At 34.9% G+C, this 17,139-nt stretch overlaps 4 protein-coding genes across 5 annotated transcripts; 3 read left to right on the top strand and 1 right to left on the bottom strand.

Annotated features, from left to right (window-relative positions):
- The first annotated feature begins 3,210 nt into the window (after window positions 1–3,210).
- On the top strand, window positions 3,211–6,878 carry LOC148167387 (facilitated trehalose transporter Tret1-like). Of its 2 annotated transcripts, XM_088048013.1 has the most exons (4): window positions 3,211–3,416; window positions 4,600–4,872; window positions 5,329–5,442; window positions 5,502–6,878. In XM_088048013.1, the coding sequence occupies exons 1-4, from the start codon at window positions 3,309–3,311 to the stop codon at window positions 6,765–6,767; spliced, it is 1,761 nt and encodes a 586-aa protein (XP_087904139.1). In that variant the 5' UTR covers window positions 3,211–3,308; the 3' UTR covers window positions 6,768–6,878. The 2 variants fall into 2 exon arrangements, with proteins under 2 accessions (XP_087904139.1, XP_087904140.1); XM_088048014.1 differs by lacking the exons at window positions 3,211–3,416; window positions 4,600–4,872 and adding an exon at window positions 5,107–5,277.
- A 2,150-nt stretch (window positions 6,879–9,028) lies between these two features.
- On the bottom strand, window positions 9,029–10,893 carry LOC148167386 (proton-coupled zinc antiporter SLC30A2-like). Its single transcript, XM_088047579.1, has 7 exons — window positions 10,806–10,893; window positions 10,575–10,756; window positions 10,332–10,442; window positions 9,774–10,074; window positions 9,568–9,727; window positions 9,277–9,517; window positions 9,029–9,229 (listed from the first exon to the last, which is right to left on the bottom strand). The coding sequence occupies exons 1-7, from the start codon at window positions 10,838–10,840 to the stop codon at window positions 9,087–9,089; spliced, it is 1,173 nt and encodes a 390-aa protein (XP_087903705.1). The 5' UTR covers window positions 10,841–10,893; the 3' UTR covers window positions 9,029–9,086.
- Window positions 10,894–11,682: 789 nt separating this feature from the next.
- LOC148167385 (uncharacterized) lies at window positions 11,683–12,810 on the top strand. The gene is made up of 3 exons (XM_088046905.1): window positions 11,683–11,748; window positions 11,800–12,015; window positions 12,062–12,810. The coding sequence occupies exons 1-3, from the start codon at window positions 11,683–11,685 to the stop codon at window positions 12,677–12,679; spliced, it is 900 nt and encodes a 299-aa protein (XP_087903031.1). The 3' UTR covers window positions 12,680–12,810.
- Window positions 12,811–13,197: 387 nt separating this feature from the next.
- On the top strand, window positions 13,198–16,960 carry NKAIN (Sodium/potassium-transporting ATPase subunit beta-1-interacting protein). Its single transcript, XM_088048224.1, has 6 exons — window positions 13,198–13,422; window positions 13,475–13,612; window positions 13,664–13,747; window positions 14,283–14,450; window positions 14,499–14,559; window positions 15,771–16,960. The coding sequence occupies exons 1-6, from the start codon at window positions 13,369–13,371 to the stop codon at window positions 16,487–16,489; spliced, it is 1,224 nt and encodes a 407-aa protein (XP_087904350.1). The 5' UTR covers window positions 13,198–13,368; the 3' UTR covers window positions 16,490–16,960.
- Window positions 16,961–17,139: the final 179 nt, after the last annotated feature.

The following is a 17,139-nucleotide window of genomic DNA, read 5'->3' as shown; positions in this document are numbered from 1 at the left end:
TTGCTAATCATATCCTGCTTTTTGCTGATGAAATACTAATGCAATCAAAAAAACAAAAACGCAATGTATTGTAATATTATCAGTCCAAGGTCGCGAAATTTTAGAGGTCACTAGAAGGAGATGGTTACAAATATTACAATTTTAGAAAAAACTGCCATTCGCCTTTTTTAATTAAACACTTTTGATAAATTCAGTCCAAAGTCCTAAAATTTTGTTGTTGCATTGCAAGGTTTCAGCGGGCTCGACTCTGACGTCAGAACACACCCATTTTATTAACGTATAGCAACAAATGGGCTGAAGTAGCGTTGCTGAACGAAGGCGGGAGAAACAATTTTGCAATTATATAATATGCAAAACATGATAAAAAATTATAGATTTAATTTGTAGTCTAAGGCCATTATGGACGAAAGCGCTAAGTCATTTTAAATAAATATGTACTCAAAAAAAACTGTACATTTCCTGTTTTGATCAAAGGTTGAAACAAAAACATTATATTTTTAGTTTGAAAGTATCATTCTTGACATTTGAAGTTTGTTTTTTTATGATAAAAATAGATGATTTCTGGTGAAGTACAAAGTGGAAAAAGGCAATGTTTCAATTAATTAATTAATTAATTAATTAATTAATTAATTACGAGTGTAAGAAATTTAAAAGAAACTTCAATAAATATGGCTACAGGTGTTCAAATGTCAATAAGCGTTAAGCAACTAAAAATAAGTTTGTTAAAATATTTATAATGTTTAAATTATGACTATGAGGTGACTTAAGTTCAAAATTGCACGACCGTGAATCTCCAAATGTTAAAACCAAGCTATTAATTAATTGGATTTTTTTTTCAGATTTGGACATCGCATGCCACTGGTGGAACTGCACAACAAGGTCTAATAAAAGATATTTAAAAATGTGGTCGTTTTTTATTTAAAATTTTCTAAAAATCTTAAAGCAAACAGTTTATTTGCTCAGTTTTTGAAATGACGCAGGTTGCAAAATACGTAATACATACTTCCTTCTATAAAGATAAACAAATAACTTTAATGTAATAAAACTGAATAAAATGTATTTTAAAATTATACATTATATACAACAAAACAAGCTTTTAATCTGAAAAATAGAGATTTTTCAGGTACTTGATATCAGTCCGTATTATTTAACAATGGAAGTTCGTCTGTTATTTTATTGCTTTTAGTTGTATTTCCAACACACCACTGATAACGTTGATATCAGCCTAAGTACGACAAAAGCATGCTAATGCATAAACATTTTCTATTTTACCTTTTAGAATTTTTTTACCCAGTTTTATAATTTCAGACAGTTATGAGAGTTTTTATAAAACCCCATTTTAGTAATTTTTCTGATCCTGCTTAGCAATTTAATGTGAGATTAGATTATTAACTGAGCCCATCCACAAAAATTTATAAAGCAAAGGGCGAAACTGTGATGAATCGTATTAGTTTTAAAGTTAGCGATGATTGCGTAAAATTGCGTAAAAGATGATTGTTTTACTGCGAAATATCTTGATGTTCCGGATGCGGCAAAGTGTGTATTCGGTTTTTAAACATTCGCAAGTTCATAGAAATGTGTAATAAACTTTTACTAGCTCTAGTTGTCATGATTATGAGCGTTTAAAGACGGACATGGAAATTTTGCTGTCCGTCAACATGTACGCAGAATACTGTTTAAAAAATTAGATGGTTTCGCTGAGTGCTTGAAATGACAGAAATGAGATATTTTTCAAATTGCAAACTGAGGTACTAAAATGTTGTATTTTGCCATAAAAGCTTAATTATTCATATGTGTGTTTTACGGTGGTACTAAGTGGTTCAACCGGTTGCTAAGGGTACTACGCCAGTTATTTTCTTATGCAATGTTCATCGTTGTTACACTAGAATCCCCACAGAAAAAAAGGGACGCCACTAGGTAAAGGGAGCGGTTGAACGAACCGTCAAACGCACTTGTGCAGAAATAAAATATACCAAAACCAGCTCTTTCACAATATAAAGCAACTTAGGTCAAGTAAATCGGAGGTGTGTCGTGACGTAGTGTTTGGAACGTTACATTTCCAATTTGCAACAATTATCTCAAGTTACTGTGTAATAAGACAGGGTTAAGGTGCAAAGGGTTTTGTCGTCCGTAAATTATTATTTGACGTAAACTATCAATAAAGAGGCAATTGGCTTAAATACCGAGTAATTGTCAAAGTCACGAGGCAAACGTTCTAAACACGTCTACGTGACGTCCTCGGAGGCTCGACCACCAGGCGACTTCGTATTGGTCGGCCAGACACACCTCCTTGAATTCCACGACGTGACGTATATCGACCCATTGCATCAGAAAACGACCGAAAAAAAATGAAAAAAACTGATTTCATAACTACAGAATAACCGACTCATCCAGGAAAAATGACACGCGAAAATAACAACTTTTGTAAAAAAGTGTGACATTTCCAGAAGGTCGTTCGGTTTTTTTAATAACCGCATTCTAGAGGGTTGGGTGCGAAAAAATAGCAATGAAACGAGTTATCAATGCAGTGAGATAAGACGACAAAGCATCTTCTGAGTTCAACTCCCAGTAGATGTTAAAAATTTCCACGAGATTATTAATGCAAATGTTTCAATCGACAGTCGATTAAGCTTAAAATCGAGGTATCGATCAAGTGCAGCAGTGGAAAATTCCACGACGACTACTAACTAGACTTATGCCTGTATTTGTAGCAACAATAAAAACAGGTTGATTTGCAAAACAAATAAGGCTTTCAAACAACCGTAAAATTCGCATTGAGGTCCAAGAATGACATTTCACTTCTTGGTCTCACCCAAACAAAAATTCTTTGAGAATTCCTTCCAAGACGATGCGTGGACCAAGTCACGTGTGCCCACGGCCCTACATTTACTCACTCTTCCAATTATAGAAATTAATTAACAATAAAATGAATCGTGCAACCAAAGCCAGTATTAATTACTAAAATAATTACCACGGATAAAAGCATATTAAATTGCACATCAGCGCTTTATTACTCGACAATTTTTTATGAGCGTATTTATTTCATTGGAAAAGAAAAGAAACATTTCTTCTAGATTCATAATTTTAAACAAAATAGTTCAATAATGAAAAAGTTAGGCACTCTCTATCCATCCTTGTCTGCCCCCACTTCCAGGTAATTCTCTCTGTGTATATATATAATGTATTGGACACGATGCACCAAGCTTTAAGCGTGTTTTACTCGAATACAAAAGAATCTCAAAATATCTCGAACAATTAAAAGTATCTTTAAATTTTAATGTTTTAATTTCTCAAAATACTGTGTGACAATGCCACGTGACGATATCGATTCCAGTGATTTTTACTCCAGAATTATGGATAGCCAAGACACCTTATCACAGTCTCCGGACTTCTGGAAGAGAATGAAATTAAAATGGGTAAGTCACGATCCCTCCTCGCCAATTTAAATATTTTTTGCCGCCGTCATCTAGCGGTCACTCTGTACAATAATAATTAAAGTGCATAAAAAGCTGTCAGACAACATTATGATGAATTAAACCATAATTTGATTTTTTATGTATTTTCCCATAGATTCTCTATAAAACTGCGATGTAAAACAATCGAAAGCTTAAAAAAATTGTTAAGTAGAGCGGGTTCGGTCCGGTGTTCTGGAATATTCTTCGGTCGGTTCAAATTCGCGCGGTCTATCCGAAAATAGATTTAACTGTATTTCCGTTGATTCGGAGATTTATTACTTTTTGCCATTTGCGAAAATAAAGTAATTATAACAATAAATCCAATAAATCAATTATTGCTACAATAGACGATTAATAACATCCTTCAGACTGAATTTTAAAACCGCCCATACGCTTTTGTTTAAATTTCGGTAAGTTAATTAGATGGAAATACTGTTTTCAACAACAATTCGCTGAATAAAAAATGCAACAATCAACAAACGTGTTACACCATAACTGTTAATATTTCTCAACCATTGCATCGGTGTTAAAACTGAAAAAAATAAACAGCGCCTTGTACGTCAATTATTGTAAGTGAGACCAAACAAGCTGTTTAATCCATTGATTAAAATGTTATGTTCCATTCGTTTAAAGTAATCACCGGAATTTACGACGTCGCGATGATAGATGACCAGTAATACAATGTAACTTGAACAGGTAGTTCCGGACTTTTGAAGGACATAATTTCGCTCTCCAGTATTTGCGTTTGATTAGGCAACCTGTACTGCGTTGTCTTAGAAATTAAATTCCGGATCATTCCAGATGAAATATCAAAGGACTTTTCTCCAGCTTTGTCGTAATTTTAGCCATGAACAATGATTGACGTCGTTGAGGACCAGGACCGGTACTGCACCAAATTATGTGTTTTTCAAACATAAAAAAAAACTCTTCCTAATTTTTAATTGCTATGAATCACACACTCTCACTTTTAAAAACTGGTTCCGATTTACTTATAATGTTGTTCTTGAAGTTTTTTTTTCAATAATTAGAATTTAAACTTGAGTCGGTTCTGCTGCTCACATTCTCTGGAAGTGAGTAGTGACCATGGGTCAGAGGTTACATCTTATCAAAAAATATGAAAAATTTTATATATTTGTCTTGACAGAACGGTGGTCGTCAGTTGCTTCCAACTGCCGACAGTCCAACAATTTCTGCTTGCACCACATCGACGAATCTCTCAAGTTTGGAATTCCAATCAAGTACAACGATCAACAAATTCATCGCAGGAATTAAAGAAGAAAATCTTAGAAGACAATTTCCTGAAATCGAGCCATTACAACGACAAACCAAAATCGATATGAGTATCAACAGCCAGCAAATTTTAGAAGAGGAGATGAAAATAGGAAAAGCTTCCAATCGTAGCGGACTTTTCAACCAAGTGAGTTCAGTGAAATTTTTTTTTCAACAGAAAAGTGCGCGTCCTAGCCTGTTGAAATTAAGATAATTTGGAAAAGGTGTTGTTTGGAAAACACATCCGTGACGTCTTTGCCGTAATTATTGCTCGAACCTAATAAATTAAATTGATAATGGATCAAAACAAATCATGCCACGCACAACAAAACCTCTATTTTTAATGTTGTAACGGAGGGGGTTATTGGGTTCTTATAAATATAAAGACTGTCGATAACACATCACTAAGTGACTTTGATCAGTTGCAACGAGTTTATTTACTGCATGATCTGTTTATCAGTCGGTCGATATGAAAGTTTTAAATCGTGCCGATACTCATGTCGCGTTCAGCATCCCAGAATCTGAACCAAAAGCCAAATGCACCTTTTCACAAGTCTGTAACTTGTAAAAACCAAACAATCAACTAACGCCGGCGCTTTTTCAGGTAATTACCGCAATTGCTGTGTCTTTGGTGTCTATGGTCATCGGCTATGTCTCAGGATACACCTCCCCTGCAGAGCTTTCCTTGAAAAAGGACTTGCAAATTTCTAATTTCCATGTAAGTGTTTTTTTTATCTAACTGTTATTCAGTAGCTAATAGTTTTTTTCCCTTTACAGTTCTCTTGGATTTCTGGTTCCATGCCCTTAGCCGCGGTGTTCGGTGGTTTGATGGGTGGCCCATTGATCGAAAAATTGGGCCGAAAATGGACTATCCTCGTTACCGACATTTTGCTTTGTGTGGGTTGGAGTCTCAACTACTGGGCTACAAGTTACCACTTCTTGTACATCAGTAGAACAGTTTCTGGTTGCGCTGTGGGCATCGCATCTTTGGCTCTCCCTGTATATTTGGGCGAAACAATCCAACCTGAAGTTCGCGGTACCTTGGGACTTTTACCAACCGCTTTTGGCAACGTCGGAATTCTGTTATCATTCCTGATGGGTTTCTTTATGCAATGGCAGGGAATTGCAGGAGTTGGTGTTCTGCTGACTCTTCCCTTTTTACTGCTTATCTGGATTATTCCGGAAACCCCTCGCTGGTTCGTCTCTAAAGGAAAAATCGAAGAATCTCGTCAAGCTCTTGTATGGTTACGTGGAAACAACCCCAATGACGCTTTCGATAAAGAATTTGAAGATCTATTGAAGACACAAAAGGTTTCGGACGAGAAATCTGAGACTATCCGTGACTTATTTACTCGCTCGAACATGAAGTCTTTAAGCATCGTACTTGGTTTGATGTTCTTCCAACAGATGAGTGGAATCAACGCGATTATTTTCTACACCACTCAAATCTTCGAAGATACGGGTTCTGATATCCCATCGGCCATCCAGACCATCATCGTCGGCGCTGTCAATTTCGCATCAACCTTCGTCGCAACAATCCTCATCGACAGATTAGGAAGAAAAATTCTATTATACATTTCAAGCGTGGCGATGATCATCACTTTAGCAGCTTTAGGAGTTTATTTCTACGTCCTGAATGAAACTTCTGTCGATGTTTCGACTTACGGCTGGATTCCATTAGCTAGTTTTGTTGTTTACGTACTTGGATTTTCGTTTGGATTTGGTCCCATTCCATGGTTGATGATGGGTGAAATTCTTCCAGCCAAAATTCGAGGACCTGCTGGGTCCGTATCTACAGGGTTTAACTGGAGTTGCACCTTTGTAGTAACCACAGCATTCCATTTAATCAAAGACATTATTGGAGCACATGGAGTGTTCTGGTTGTTCTGTGCCATTTGTGTCGCCGGATTAGTATTCACGATTCTTGTCGTGCCCGAAACCAAAGGACAAAGTTTAGAAGATATCGAGAGGAAACTTGCAGGTGTTAAAGTGAGACGAATGAGTTCCGTAGCGAACATGAAACCTCTACCCTCTGGAGTATAAAAATAGTGATCTGATTGACTTTATAAGTCACGTACAATAAGTAGATCTGATGTAAATAGTCTAATTTATTATTTAGTATTTTTGTATATTAATAAATTATTTTTATTTTTACGCCTTCTTTAGTTGACGTCAAAAACAGATTACGCAAATCTACAAATAAGTTTAAACTGGAAAAAATCTTGCAAAATTACAAAACTGCTGTCCAATCATTCAAGAAGCCGAACTTCTAAGAAAACATACCTTTTTAAACATTTATGCGATAATATGAACTGCGTCTGTCAAACACATGATTTCTACATTTTTGTCGTATTAGTTATCCGTTTTAAGAAATTATTGACGTCAGTGCGATGTTAAGAAATAAATTATCGTACCGAATGTCTTACATCTGCTTTTTATTAATTATTTCGACGATAAGAAACAACTTGTAATCAGTGCTCAAACACGCCGTTTATATCAATTAACCAATAATAACCCGGACATAATCCAATATCTTCATATAAAATTGACACTGTATTACGTTGATTGACCCGTGTGGCCATGGGACAACAACTAAATTAATGTTTACAACTGTTACATCAGCTTTTTGATAATTGAAAGGTAGAATAGTCTGCAGCTTGAAAAGAAACGAGAAAGTTTTTAAAAAATTCGCAAAAATTTCTGCGGTACCAAGGTTCAGTTACTTTTGCCCAGACCTTGGGAACTAGTAATTCTGGCAGACATGGTGTCTCTTGCAATACGATAATTTTAATGTTTTTGATAATCAACTAATAAAATAATGTTATAGTTACAGTCACGGTTAATTACAAATGTTTGGAAACATTTCCGCGATGATCAAAATTCTGCAGTGCCAAAAATATCTCTATCAGATATGTTTATTTGAATGTTAATTAAAAGTTTGATATTTAAAGAATTAATTATTTAAATCACAGCCAATGGCAATTAAATTCAAATAATGCTAGCATTTTTTTAATAACTGCTATTATTGCTATATAAATTTAAAAATTAAAAATAACAGAGGTCGATAAAAAAATTTTTTTTCTGGGTTTCTATTTAGTGCATACATTTTGATGTTAGGCATCGAAAAACACCAAAATACTTATCCACTTAGCTTTTAAAGTTTGGTTTTATCTGTTTTACGTCGATAAATAAAGTAAGTTTTAAAGATTTTAATTGATTTTACGAGCACGAACAGCAATTAATTTTCCATCTACTTGCCACCCTGAACCGAAGATATCGCAAACGCACGTGGCACCGTTACCATTTTTTTCAGCGACGTTCGTGCAAGAAAGTTGATCATGGATTTTCAGTTGGAGTAATGAGAAGGGTAAATTGAGTCATACCGAATCTAACACATGACGTCGCGTTTTTCTGTGCAAACCTGTACTGGTTGCAACGCTTCTAATTTGTACGTAAAATATTGATGACGTACGTGAAAATATTGCTTAGTTTTGGATTCTGTGTAAAATTCTGCGTAAAATGAGCTCCGAGATTTTAAGATTGCTCCGTAAATAAACGAAATATCGAGATTTATACTTATAGGAACAAAAGCTCTCTAGCCAAAATTTAAAAGCTTCTAATTATTTATTGACGTATAAAAAAATATCGTGCAGTTTTAGTTTCTGCGTAAAATTCTGCGTAAAATGAGTACAAATACTTTAAAATTGCTCAGTAGATATGCGAAATATCGAGATTTATATCTATAGGAAAAAAGCTCACTATAAGAAATTTTAAACATTTCTTATTTGATTATTTATTGACGTCCGTAAAAAATTTTGCTCAGTTTTGGATTTTGCGTGAAATTCTGCGTAAAATGAAGACCAATACTTTAAAATTGCTCCGGTAATAAACGAAATGTCGAGGTTTATTCCTCACAGCACTATAGGCAACTTTAAACGCTTCTCATTCGGTAATTGTAATTTTTCTTAAAAATCGGAAAAATTTCTCTGGTTTCTATAAAAGTAAACTTTAATCAATAAAATATTTCTCCCTTTATTAGTAACGTAGAAGAAATCAAAATTCGACACTCAGGAGTTAGACCCAAAAATCGTGTCCACTGGTGTAATAGATTATGAAATAAATTTAATTAAAACTTAAAACGTGATGGGATTTCTGGCCATTTCAACTTCCCTCTAATTTGTTTTTAAGACTTTATGGTAATTATTCACTTAAAATAATACTCAGAAACGAGTAGCAATTATTTATGGAAACAAGTAAAGAAAATGACGTTTTGATTATTTGGGACAGTTAAAATAATTAAAAAATACAAATTAAATAATAATTAATAACAAAATACTTTATGAATTAACAAAACACATCAAACTAAGCCGGATTTTTGCATTGTTGACAGTCCTCCATAGCGTCTTGAAACTCCTCGATCTGCAAAGTCATCTCGAAGAAATTGTATTTGTCATGTATGTTTTTGGTAGCAACCATCAAAATGTTCTGTGGATTAACGCCACGGTCTGAAATAAGAGTTAGTTTTTGAATTTTTTAGTGTATGAGGTATTACTTATGGCCACATGGGCTGACATGGCAATTTTGTCTAAACTGAGAGCCCAGACTCTTAAATTGTGGACTCGTTCAACACCGTCAATGTTCAATAGAGTTGTCATTACTTCATTAAAGTCGATTCCTTTAGGAGATCCTTCCATTAATACAGTTAGTGTGTCTCTAATTATAGCAAATGTTGTAAACATTACTAATACTGAAAAGATGAAGGTGCAGATGGGATCGATTATCACCCAGTCTTCCTAAAAGAAATCAAACGTAACACTAAATTATTTCGTTTTTTTCAATTTACTTTGAAATAGATAACGACGGCAGCGACAAAAACACCAAAACTTTGCAAAAAGTCTCCAATTACGTGAATAAAAGCAGCTCTCACGTTGATGTTATCATGAGAATGCGAGCTGCCTCCTCCTCCATGCGTGTGACCATGTTGGTGGAGAGTCAGTCCCATGCTACAAGAGTTAAATTAGTCGTTGACAAACGACCAAACTTACTTACATTAAATTTACTATAACTCCAATACCAGACGTTATCAACATGACTACTGAGTCAATTTCAAAAGACTTGTGGATCACTCTTAAAACAGCCATGTAGACCAAAATACCCGTGACCACCCAAATGAGAAGAACTGATGTCAAAGCACCGATGACTTCCGCGCGGTACCACCCAAAATGCATTTTTTTGGTGGATGGACGAGTTGCCATCCAGAGGGAAAATAAGGAAATCATAAAGCTAGCAAAATCAGTTAGGAGGTGAGCGGCGTCGGATGCTATCGCCAAGCTGTTGGACATATAACCACCTAGGAAAAAGAAAGAAATTTAATCGTTTTCACAGTGTCATCTGCTAGACATAAATTTTTATTGGATAAAAGTTCACAGTAAAAACTAACAGTGGTGTTTGATTTGTGAGTTAAGATAACGAGATTATCTTCAAATATCTACCTCAGTGGTGCTGATTGATTGATTGTTATTTTAAAAATTATTTGGAAATATCGTAGAATTAGCCACAGAAAGCTTTTACTCTATTTGGCACCAACTAAATATAATCGGATCTTACCTACAACCTCTGCGATCATGAAAGCGACACATAACGTGCTGGCTATAATTAATTTCCTTTTAGCTTTTCGGTCAATTTCCTTAGACTGCTCTCGATGACAATGTTTATTAACTGAAAAATATCTTTCGTCAAAACAATTTCTTCATATATAAAAAATATGTCACTAATAGATAAGTTGCCGGTAAAAATGTCTCCGCAATTCTGATAACTACGGATGACTCAAGATTTGATTGGGACGCTTACCCAATGCTGTGGCATCTTGATTTTCTTCAGTTGGCGTGTTCACGAAATCTTGTTCAATATCAATTACTTCACCCTGCATAACTTTGCAACAACCAGCGCTTGGTTTGCCATGAACACAATAAATTACTTTTCTAGAAATGTTATCTCTTGAATTAGTGCTGCCATAGTTGCTCCCGGCATTTCTGATAATACAAAATTCAATTTAAAATAAATTGATAACGCACTACTTACAAAAAAATTGATTTGTTTTCGTTTTTGTCTTGCATTTTGTTGGTTGTGAGAAGATTGCAGCCGAGTAAACTGTTCTGATTTTTCTTTCACATTACTTGTTTTGTATCGACTGGGTTCTATACATCTTTGTAGACAGAACTTTGTAATCTATTTAAGTTTAATGAGTGTTTACTCAATGTACAATGTGCGCCCGACCCGACACTGGCTTATCACTCAAGTACTTACTTTTAGGTCCTGACTTTACAAATAAAAACAAATTCTGAGATATAGGTGTATAATGGACTGCCTATACCATTTTTTGTATTCTGCCAGAATTTCTTTGGTAAAGAAAGATAAGTTGAATCGAACGAAACATGGAAATGGAATTTGAAACATTTCTACTATGAGTAAGTGTGGAAGTCTTAAGCATTAATAATACAACGTTTTCTTTTTAGATTAATCAGCAAAAATATATGACTTTGACGAAAACTATTCGTGTTTACTTTTTTTAAATAAATAAAAAGCGGCAATTTGGTAACTGTTATTCCATTGGTTGAACAAACGTGTACGCCCATAGTTTATAACAATGCAAATTATTGATTAATATTGGTGTTGGTTTCTATTAAATTCGATAAAACTTTGTATATATATTTTTTTTACTATTTGTTGCAACAAAATAAATTAAAAAAATTAGTTTGTGTCAGCACCCTCTGACAACTCTGTCCAGAATCACATTCAAAATTACAGATTTCTGTAATTTAACACTAGTTAAAGGGACGAAAATGGCGGGAAGTTGTCACGTGTCACAACAAAAACCATTTAACGTTTTTTTGGAGAGGTGACAGCAAGTTTTATGATTTTTCGTTTTATTTTATTTATTGCTATGCGTTAAGTGAAAATGTCTGAAGAAATTGATGATATTGCAACCCTTAGACAAAAAAACATTGCTGAACGAGATGCTTTTGTAAGTAAAACACTTAAATTCAAATGTTTTTTTAAAGAAGGAATCTTATAGTTGGCTACTTTGAAGAGCGATCCTCTTTTCGACGACGTCTTTGAAGAGTTGAATTCTGCAGTTGAGAGACTAAAAACTACTCCCTCAAAACCGAGGAAACGGCAGCGAAGTGACAATAATTTTAAGTTTTCTGGCCACATTCCATTAGAAAAACGCAAATCGGCTCGTTTAGAGAATAAGAAGCCTGTGTATACTTACCTAGACTTACCAGCTGAAGTAGTATTGCATTATATTAAATCAGAAATTATTTTTTTTTTTGTAGAATAAAATCCCACGTGATTCTGACGATGTAGATAACTTAGAAGAGGTCGTTTTTAGAGTATCTTCAAGAAGAAAATCCACCCGTTCAGTCCCTTCCAAGACGTTATCGGTTGAAGAGGTGACTGAAGAAATGCTTGCCAACGTGCAAACAAGTGGAATCAAAGTTTATGGAGCTGAAGGTTCAAGCTGCCATCAGTGTCGCCAAAAAACTATTGATACAAAGACAGTCTGTCGCAGCGGGGACTGTATAGGTGTCAGAGGTCAATTTTGCGGCATCTGCGTAATTAATCGTTATGGAGAAGACCCCATCAAAGCTTTAAAAGACCCCAACTGGAAATGCTATGTTTGTAGAGGCTGCTGCAATTGCTCGTTTTGCCGGCTGAAACAGGGTAAAAGACCGACAGGGATTCTGACCCCGCTCGCTAAGTCACACGGCTATAAGTCAGTTATGGATTTTTTACATAGTCTTCAAGGATTTGGTGACTACCCTGATCTTAAAACCGATGCCGAAAGCCTTTTGGGCTTCGATGGACACAACGCTTTCATAAGCGGAAAAAAACAAATAGAAGTCAAACCTGCGTACGACGTGGAAGAATTTATACGATTCGCCAAGATGTAATTTTTATTTTTCATGTTATAAATAAATACTTCTGCTATATTCTGTGAATTATTAAGGTAAATGGTCAATAATTGATTTCATAATTTGCCGTCGTCGTGGCGACGGGGTAAACAAACCTTCAGACGCCAGTCTACAGGTGAGTGTGTTAAAAATGAAAGCTATGTGTATGAAAAGGCTTCATGGTTCTTTCTGTGCTCAACTATGCCGCGATTTTTTCGTTTTTGAGCTTCTTACTGTTCCTCGCGTACGTTCTAGTGAGATATTTCAAAAGACGCGCCAATTCGCCCAAACTAGTGCACATCAAGACAGCTGTGATTTTCGCTACAAGTACTGGGATTTATTTACGGAAGCACAAAAGTGAGAATCTGCGTAAAAAGATGGTAAAACCAACACATAAAAACTTAAATGCGATCGATAGTTATTCAATAACTTGTTGTGATGTGCCAGTTCAGAATTATAATATATTTTGAATAATCTAGGGATTTTCGTTTTTGACTTCACCTGTTTAGTGACTTTTCCCACCTTGCGTCCGTTCGTGAAATGTCAAACAAGTGTCCAATTGTGTACTAACGAAATTTTTAATTTAAAATAATGTTTATAAAAGATGGTGGTGAAGTGGGTACTTGGTGTTTTATTTAGGCCGTTTTAGCACCGAATTGGCGACGTAATCGAACAAAAGGCTAAATGACATGGGATTTTGCTCAAGAAGATACTTTTTCTTATCAGTATGTCTCCTACAAATGGTAATACAGTTTTCATTGTTCTGCGAGTTATTAAAACGCAATTATGATGTAGTTAGCCGTTGTGGAGAGACAGATTTTCGATTTCTTGGGATTTCTGTGGATACCCATTCTAGTGAACTTTTTTGAAATTATTTTTATCATCCTGGGATTCTTTGGTGCCTACCAATATCGACCTAAGTACATCATATCAGTGAGTATTACCTAATTTATATCAATTAGCACTAATTTTGTTCATTTTTAGTACATTTTATGGCATCTCTTTTGGTTGGGATGGAACATATTCACCATTTGTTTATATTTAGATGTAGCTAACTTGGACCATAAGGTATAAACAAACTGCACATGTGCCAACAATGCTTGAAATTTGTCTCATTGATTCTAAAATAATAGAATTCCCACTTTATGACAGGTGGAAATTTAGAGATCACAGGTCTGTTTTGCTGTCAATTATTCAAAACAACCTTGATGAAAAATTCATGAGTTTAATGATTGCTTTGTTCTGTTTTAAGAATGACAAGGAGGCAAAGTGCTCGGTATAAGCTGTCATTTCATATGACCTGGCTTTTGGTGATGAAAATTTAAACATCCTGTATACTGTGAACATTCATTTCTTTACTCAATTAAGGTTCTAAAAAAAGATCTTATGTTCCTGATTTTTCTTATTTTTATCACACTTTTTAGCGTTGAATCATTACAATTTTATAGCACCAGTCATACACCCTTGCTATTATAATAAAAAAACATATTGAGTCATTTTTTAGAATGAAAATCAATATCGTGTGGGATTGCATTAAGATATACCCATTATATTATTGATTGTACATTATGATATTTTTAGACACTTCTTGTATGTTTTGTAGACTAACAAAGTGCTCAAATTGGACCCCCAAAGTGAGAGTTGGTGGAGTAACCAGGGACCAGGCTGTAAACGAGTTTTGAATGAGTCTGAGAAGACTGCGAGTGAAAATTGCCTCGTGAATTACGTCCACGTGGAGATTTTCCAAGCAGGCTTACAATGCTTTACAGCTGTATGTTCTTCATACTTTAGTAATATAAAACTAACTTTCATGTTTTAGGTACTTGGAATTATAATCGGAATATGTCTAAGCCGCATCTTTTTAGAGGAAGACGACACTTGTAAGTGTATTTTTAAGACTTAGTTTTAGTCGTAGGGCGTATTTGCACTAACACTTTGTATATAATAAGCTTCACTGTAATTTTGGCTGGACCCAGCCAAAATGTTCATGATTAATCTGCTTGCAGTTGATTTCATTGGTGGATTTGATCCTCAAACTGTTTGGTAAGTTGGTAAATGGGATGCATTGTAATAACTCTTCTTAGGGTGTTAGTAGTTTATCTATTTTCCTTTGCTGTAGTTTAGCTGCTATTTGATATTCTATTTTCAGTTAATTATGAAGATGCTAAAGGGCCTCAATATTTATCCTTACATCCAATGTACGTGAGCTCCAGAGATTGCCTTGATAGTATTTCAAATGCTAACTCGTCTCTAAATGTAAAGTCAAACATTCCACCAAACGCACCATATTATCGAAATAATTTAAGAAAACAAAAAAACAATTTACATGCTGATGCCATTAGATACATTCAGAGAAGCTCTTCTTTTGATGTATTGAACAATAAAAACAACAAAAAGCGTTCTAATCGACCCAAGTCCATGACGCCGTTGTCATATTTTGATTCTGATCAAAACTTTTAAGACTTTACATTTATAGCGCCCCAGCAAGACAAATGTTGTTGTTTTGAATGTGATAATTGTGTTAATTGACACAGAAATATGACGCTTATTTTTAGTTGAGAACAAAAAACAGTCGATTACGTGTGGAGTCACGTTCTTTAATTTGATTATATAATTTTATTTTATACCCTTTGCGTTTCGTTAATTGCATGACTCTGTATTTTCGATTGTTTTTATGTAAATGTGCCATTTGACCAGTAGCATTCTTTATTGCACTTTAAGGAACGAGATAATGCACTTTTTGTTAAAACTCGTTTTATTTTCACTCCGATTATTGTAAATGTAAATAGAATAGACGACGACGTTGTTTAGCTGGGTTGGTTTCGTACTACTTTCGTTTTCTAGTCAGTTTTATATTATGACATGTTCAATTTTGTTTTTTTTTTGTATAAGGCTAATGGGACTAGATTGTGTTCTTTGTATGGACTAATGTATTAAATAGTATTAATTTTGCATTAACATTGGTGTTTCTATTTAGCTTTGCGTAGCGTAGTGCATGACCAGTTGTTATTCGTTTGATTAACAAATAAACAGTTTTTGATGCCGAGGTTTTTTTGTTAACACGTTTTGATAAGAAGGATTTTTTTAACAGCATCACGTAAATCATCGAGAAAAAACACAAAGCGAATGTCTCTCTACTCCATTGAATTTAGTTCTCAGTTGGAAAATCGTCATGGTGATAGCGATAACGATTATGATAACGAACATTTGCCTCAGCCTGTATCCCCGAAGCCTATGACTCCCAGAAGAGTGAAGCGGCGAAGTGTAATGACCAGAGGCTCTTCAGGGAGACACAGTACAAGTAGTAGAAGACATTCAACAGCGCGATCTTCGACAAGAAGTTCACGTAGGATGGCACAAAACCCGGTCACTCGTTTATTGGAACAGCAACAAAAAACCCATGCTTATGATAGCCCAGCTAGTCCTTCCCCTATAGAATCTTTACCAAATTATTATAATAGTGTATCTAACAACAATTTAATGGCACATCAGAATTGGCAGAGTAACGGCCACTCGAATCCAACGTATCAGCAATCTTCCACGCAGTCTTTGAACGATCCAGAAGATTTCGATGATTTGTACAACAATAGACCAGCTTCGGTTAGATCAAGCTATTCGAATTTTCACGGAACACGAGCTATCAACTATACAGCACCTAAACATTATCACAGTCACGCTACACCGCAAGTGCCACAAAAACGCAGCAATCCCAATAGAAATAGCATGCGATCAATGACCTTTCTTAACAATGGTCCACCAGCTTATAGCTCACAGGGCCAAGCCTCCATCGACTCGGAGACTACAATTTAGTTTAGATTATTTATTTTTGAGACTTGTGATAATTAGTTAAGATAATGCTCGAAATTTACTTGCCGACGACTGCCAGAGTGAGTGAAATTACACCATTTAGTCATAATTCAAATTGGAAGAGATACCGATTTTCGATCAATTTACACACATCTTGGAGTGTTAATTTTTAGTACGTGTACATAACGAGGTGCTAAGTGCATAGTTTTATTTATTAAGTTATTGGCAGTAGTACAAAGATCTCTTCGTTGTAAACATATAAAGGAACACTGTTCTGAATTGCCCATGAGCGATTCAGGTCTCAAATACTGGAGGCAATAATCTTGTGTAATATTTTGTGTTCATATGTAATCATATCCATGTACATAACGCTTTTAGACTAGTGTAGCGATATTTTTTACCAAAGTATTAAGTAGATACATATTTTTATCATTATACAACCTTACGTTTTAATAATAAAAAAGTCACTTTAATTGCACGACTGTTATTTAAATCTTTGAACTAAGTTGTTTAGAGTTAAGACATTACAGCGCCTATTACACTAACCACAGATGGGAGGAAAGCACCATTTGTTCCAAACTTTATAAGTTAATTCGGGTCTCTAAGACGATAATAGTCCCAATTCAGATACTTCGCTTCTCTTTTGGGATTAA

This window comes from Gnatocerus cornutus, chromosome 10 (assembly GCF_029298725.1).
Source record: "Gnatocerus cornutus isolate USDA-ARS CGAHR chromosome 10, icGnaCorn1.1, whole genome shotgun sequence".
NCBI classification, from domain to species: Eukaryota; Metazoa; Arthropoda; class Insecta; order Coleoptera; family Tenebrionidae; genus Gnatocerus; species Gnatocerus cornutus.
This window is presented reverse-complemented; position numbering and strand designations above follow the sequence as displayed.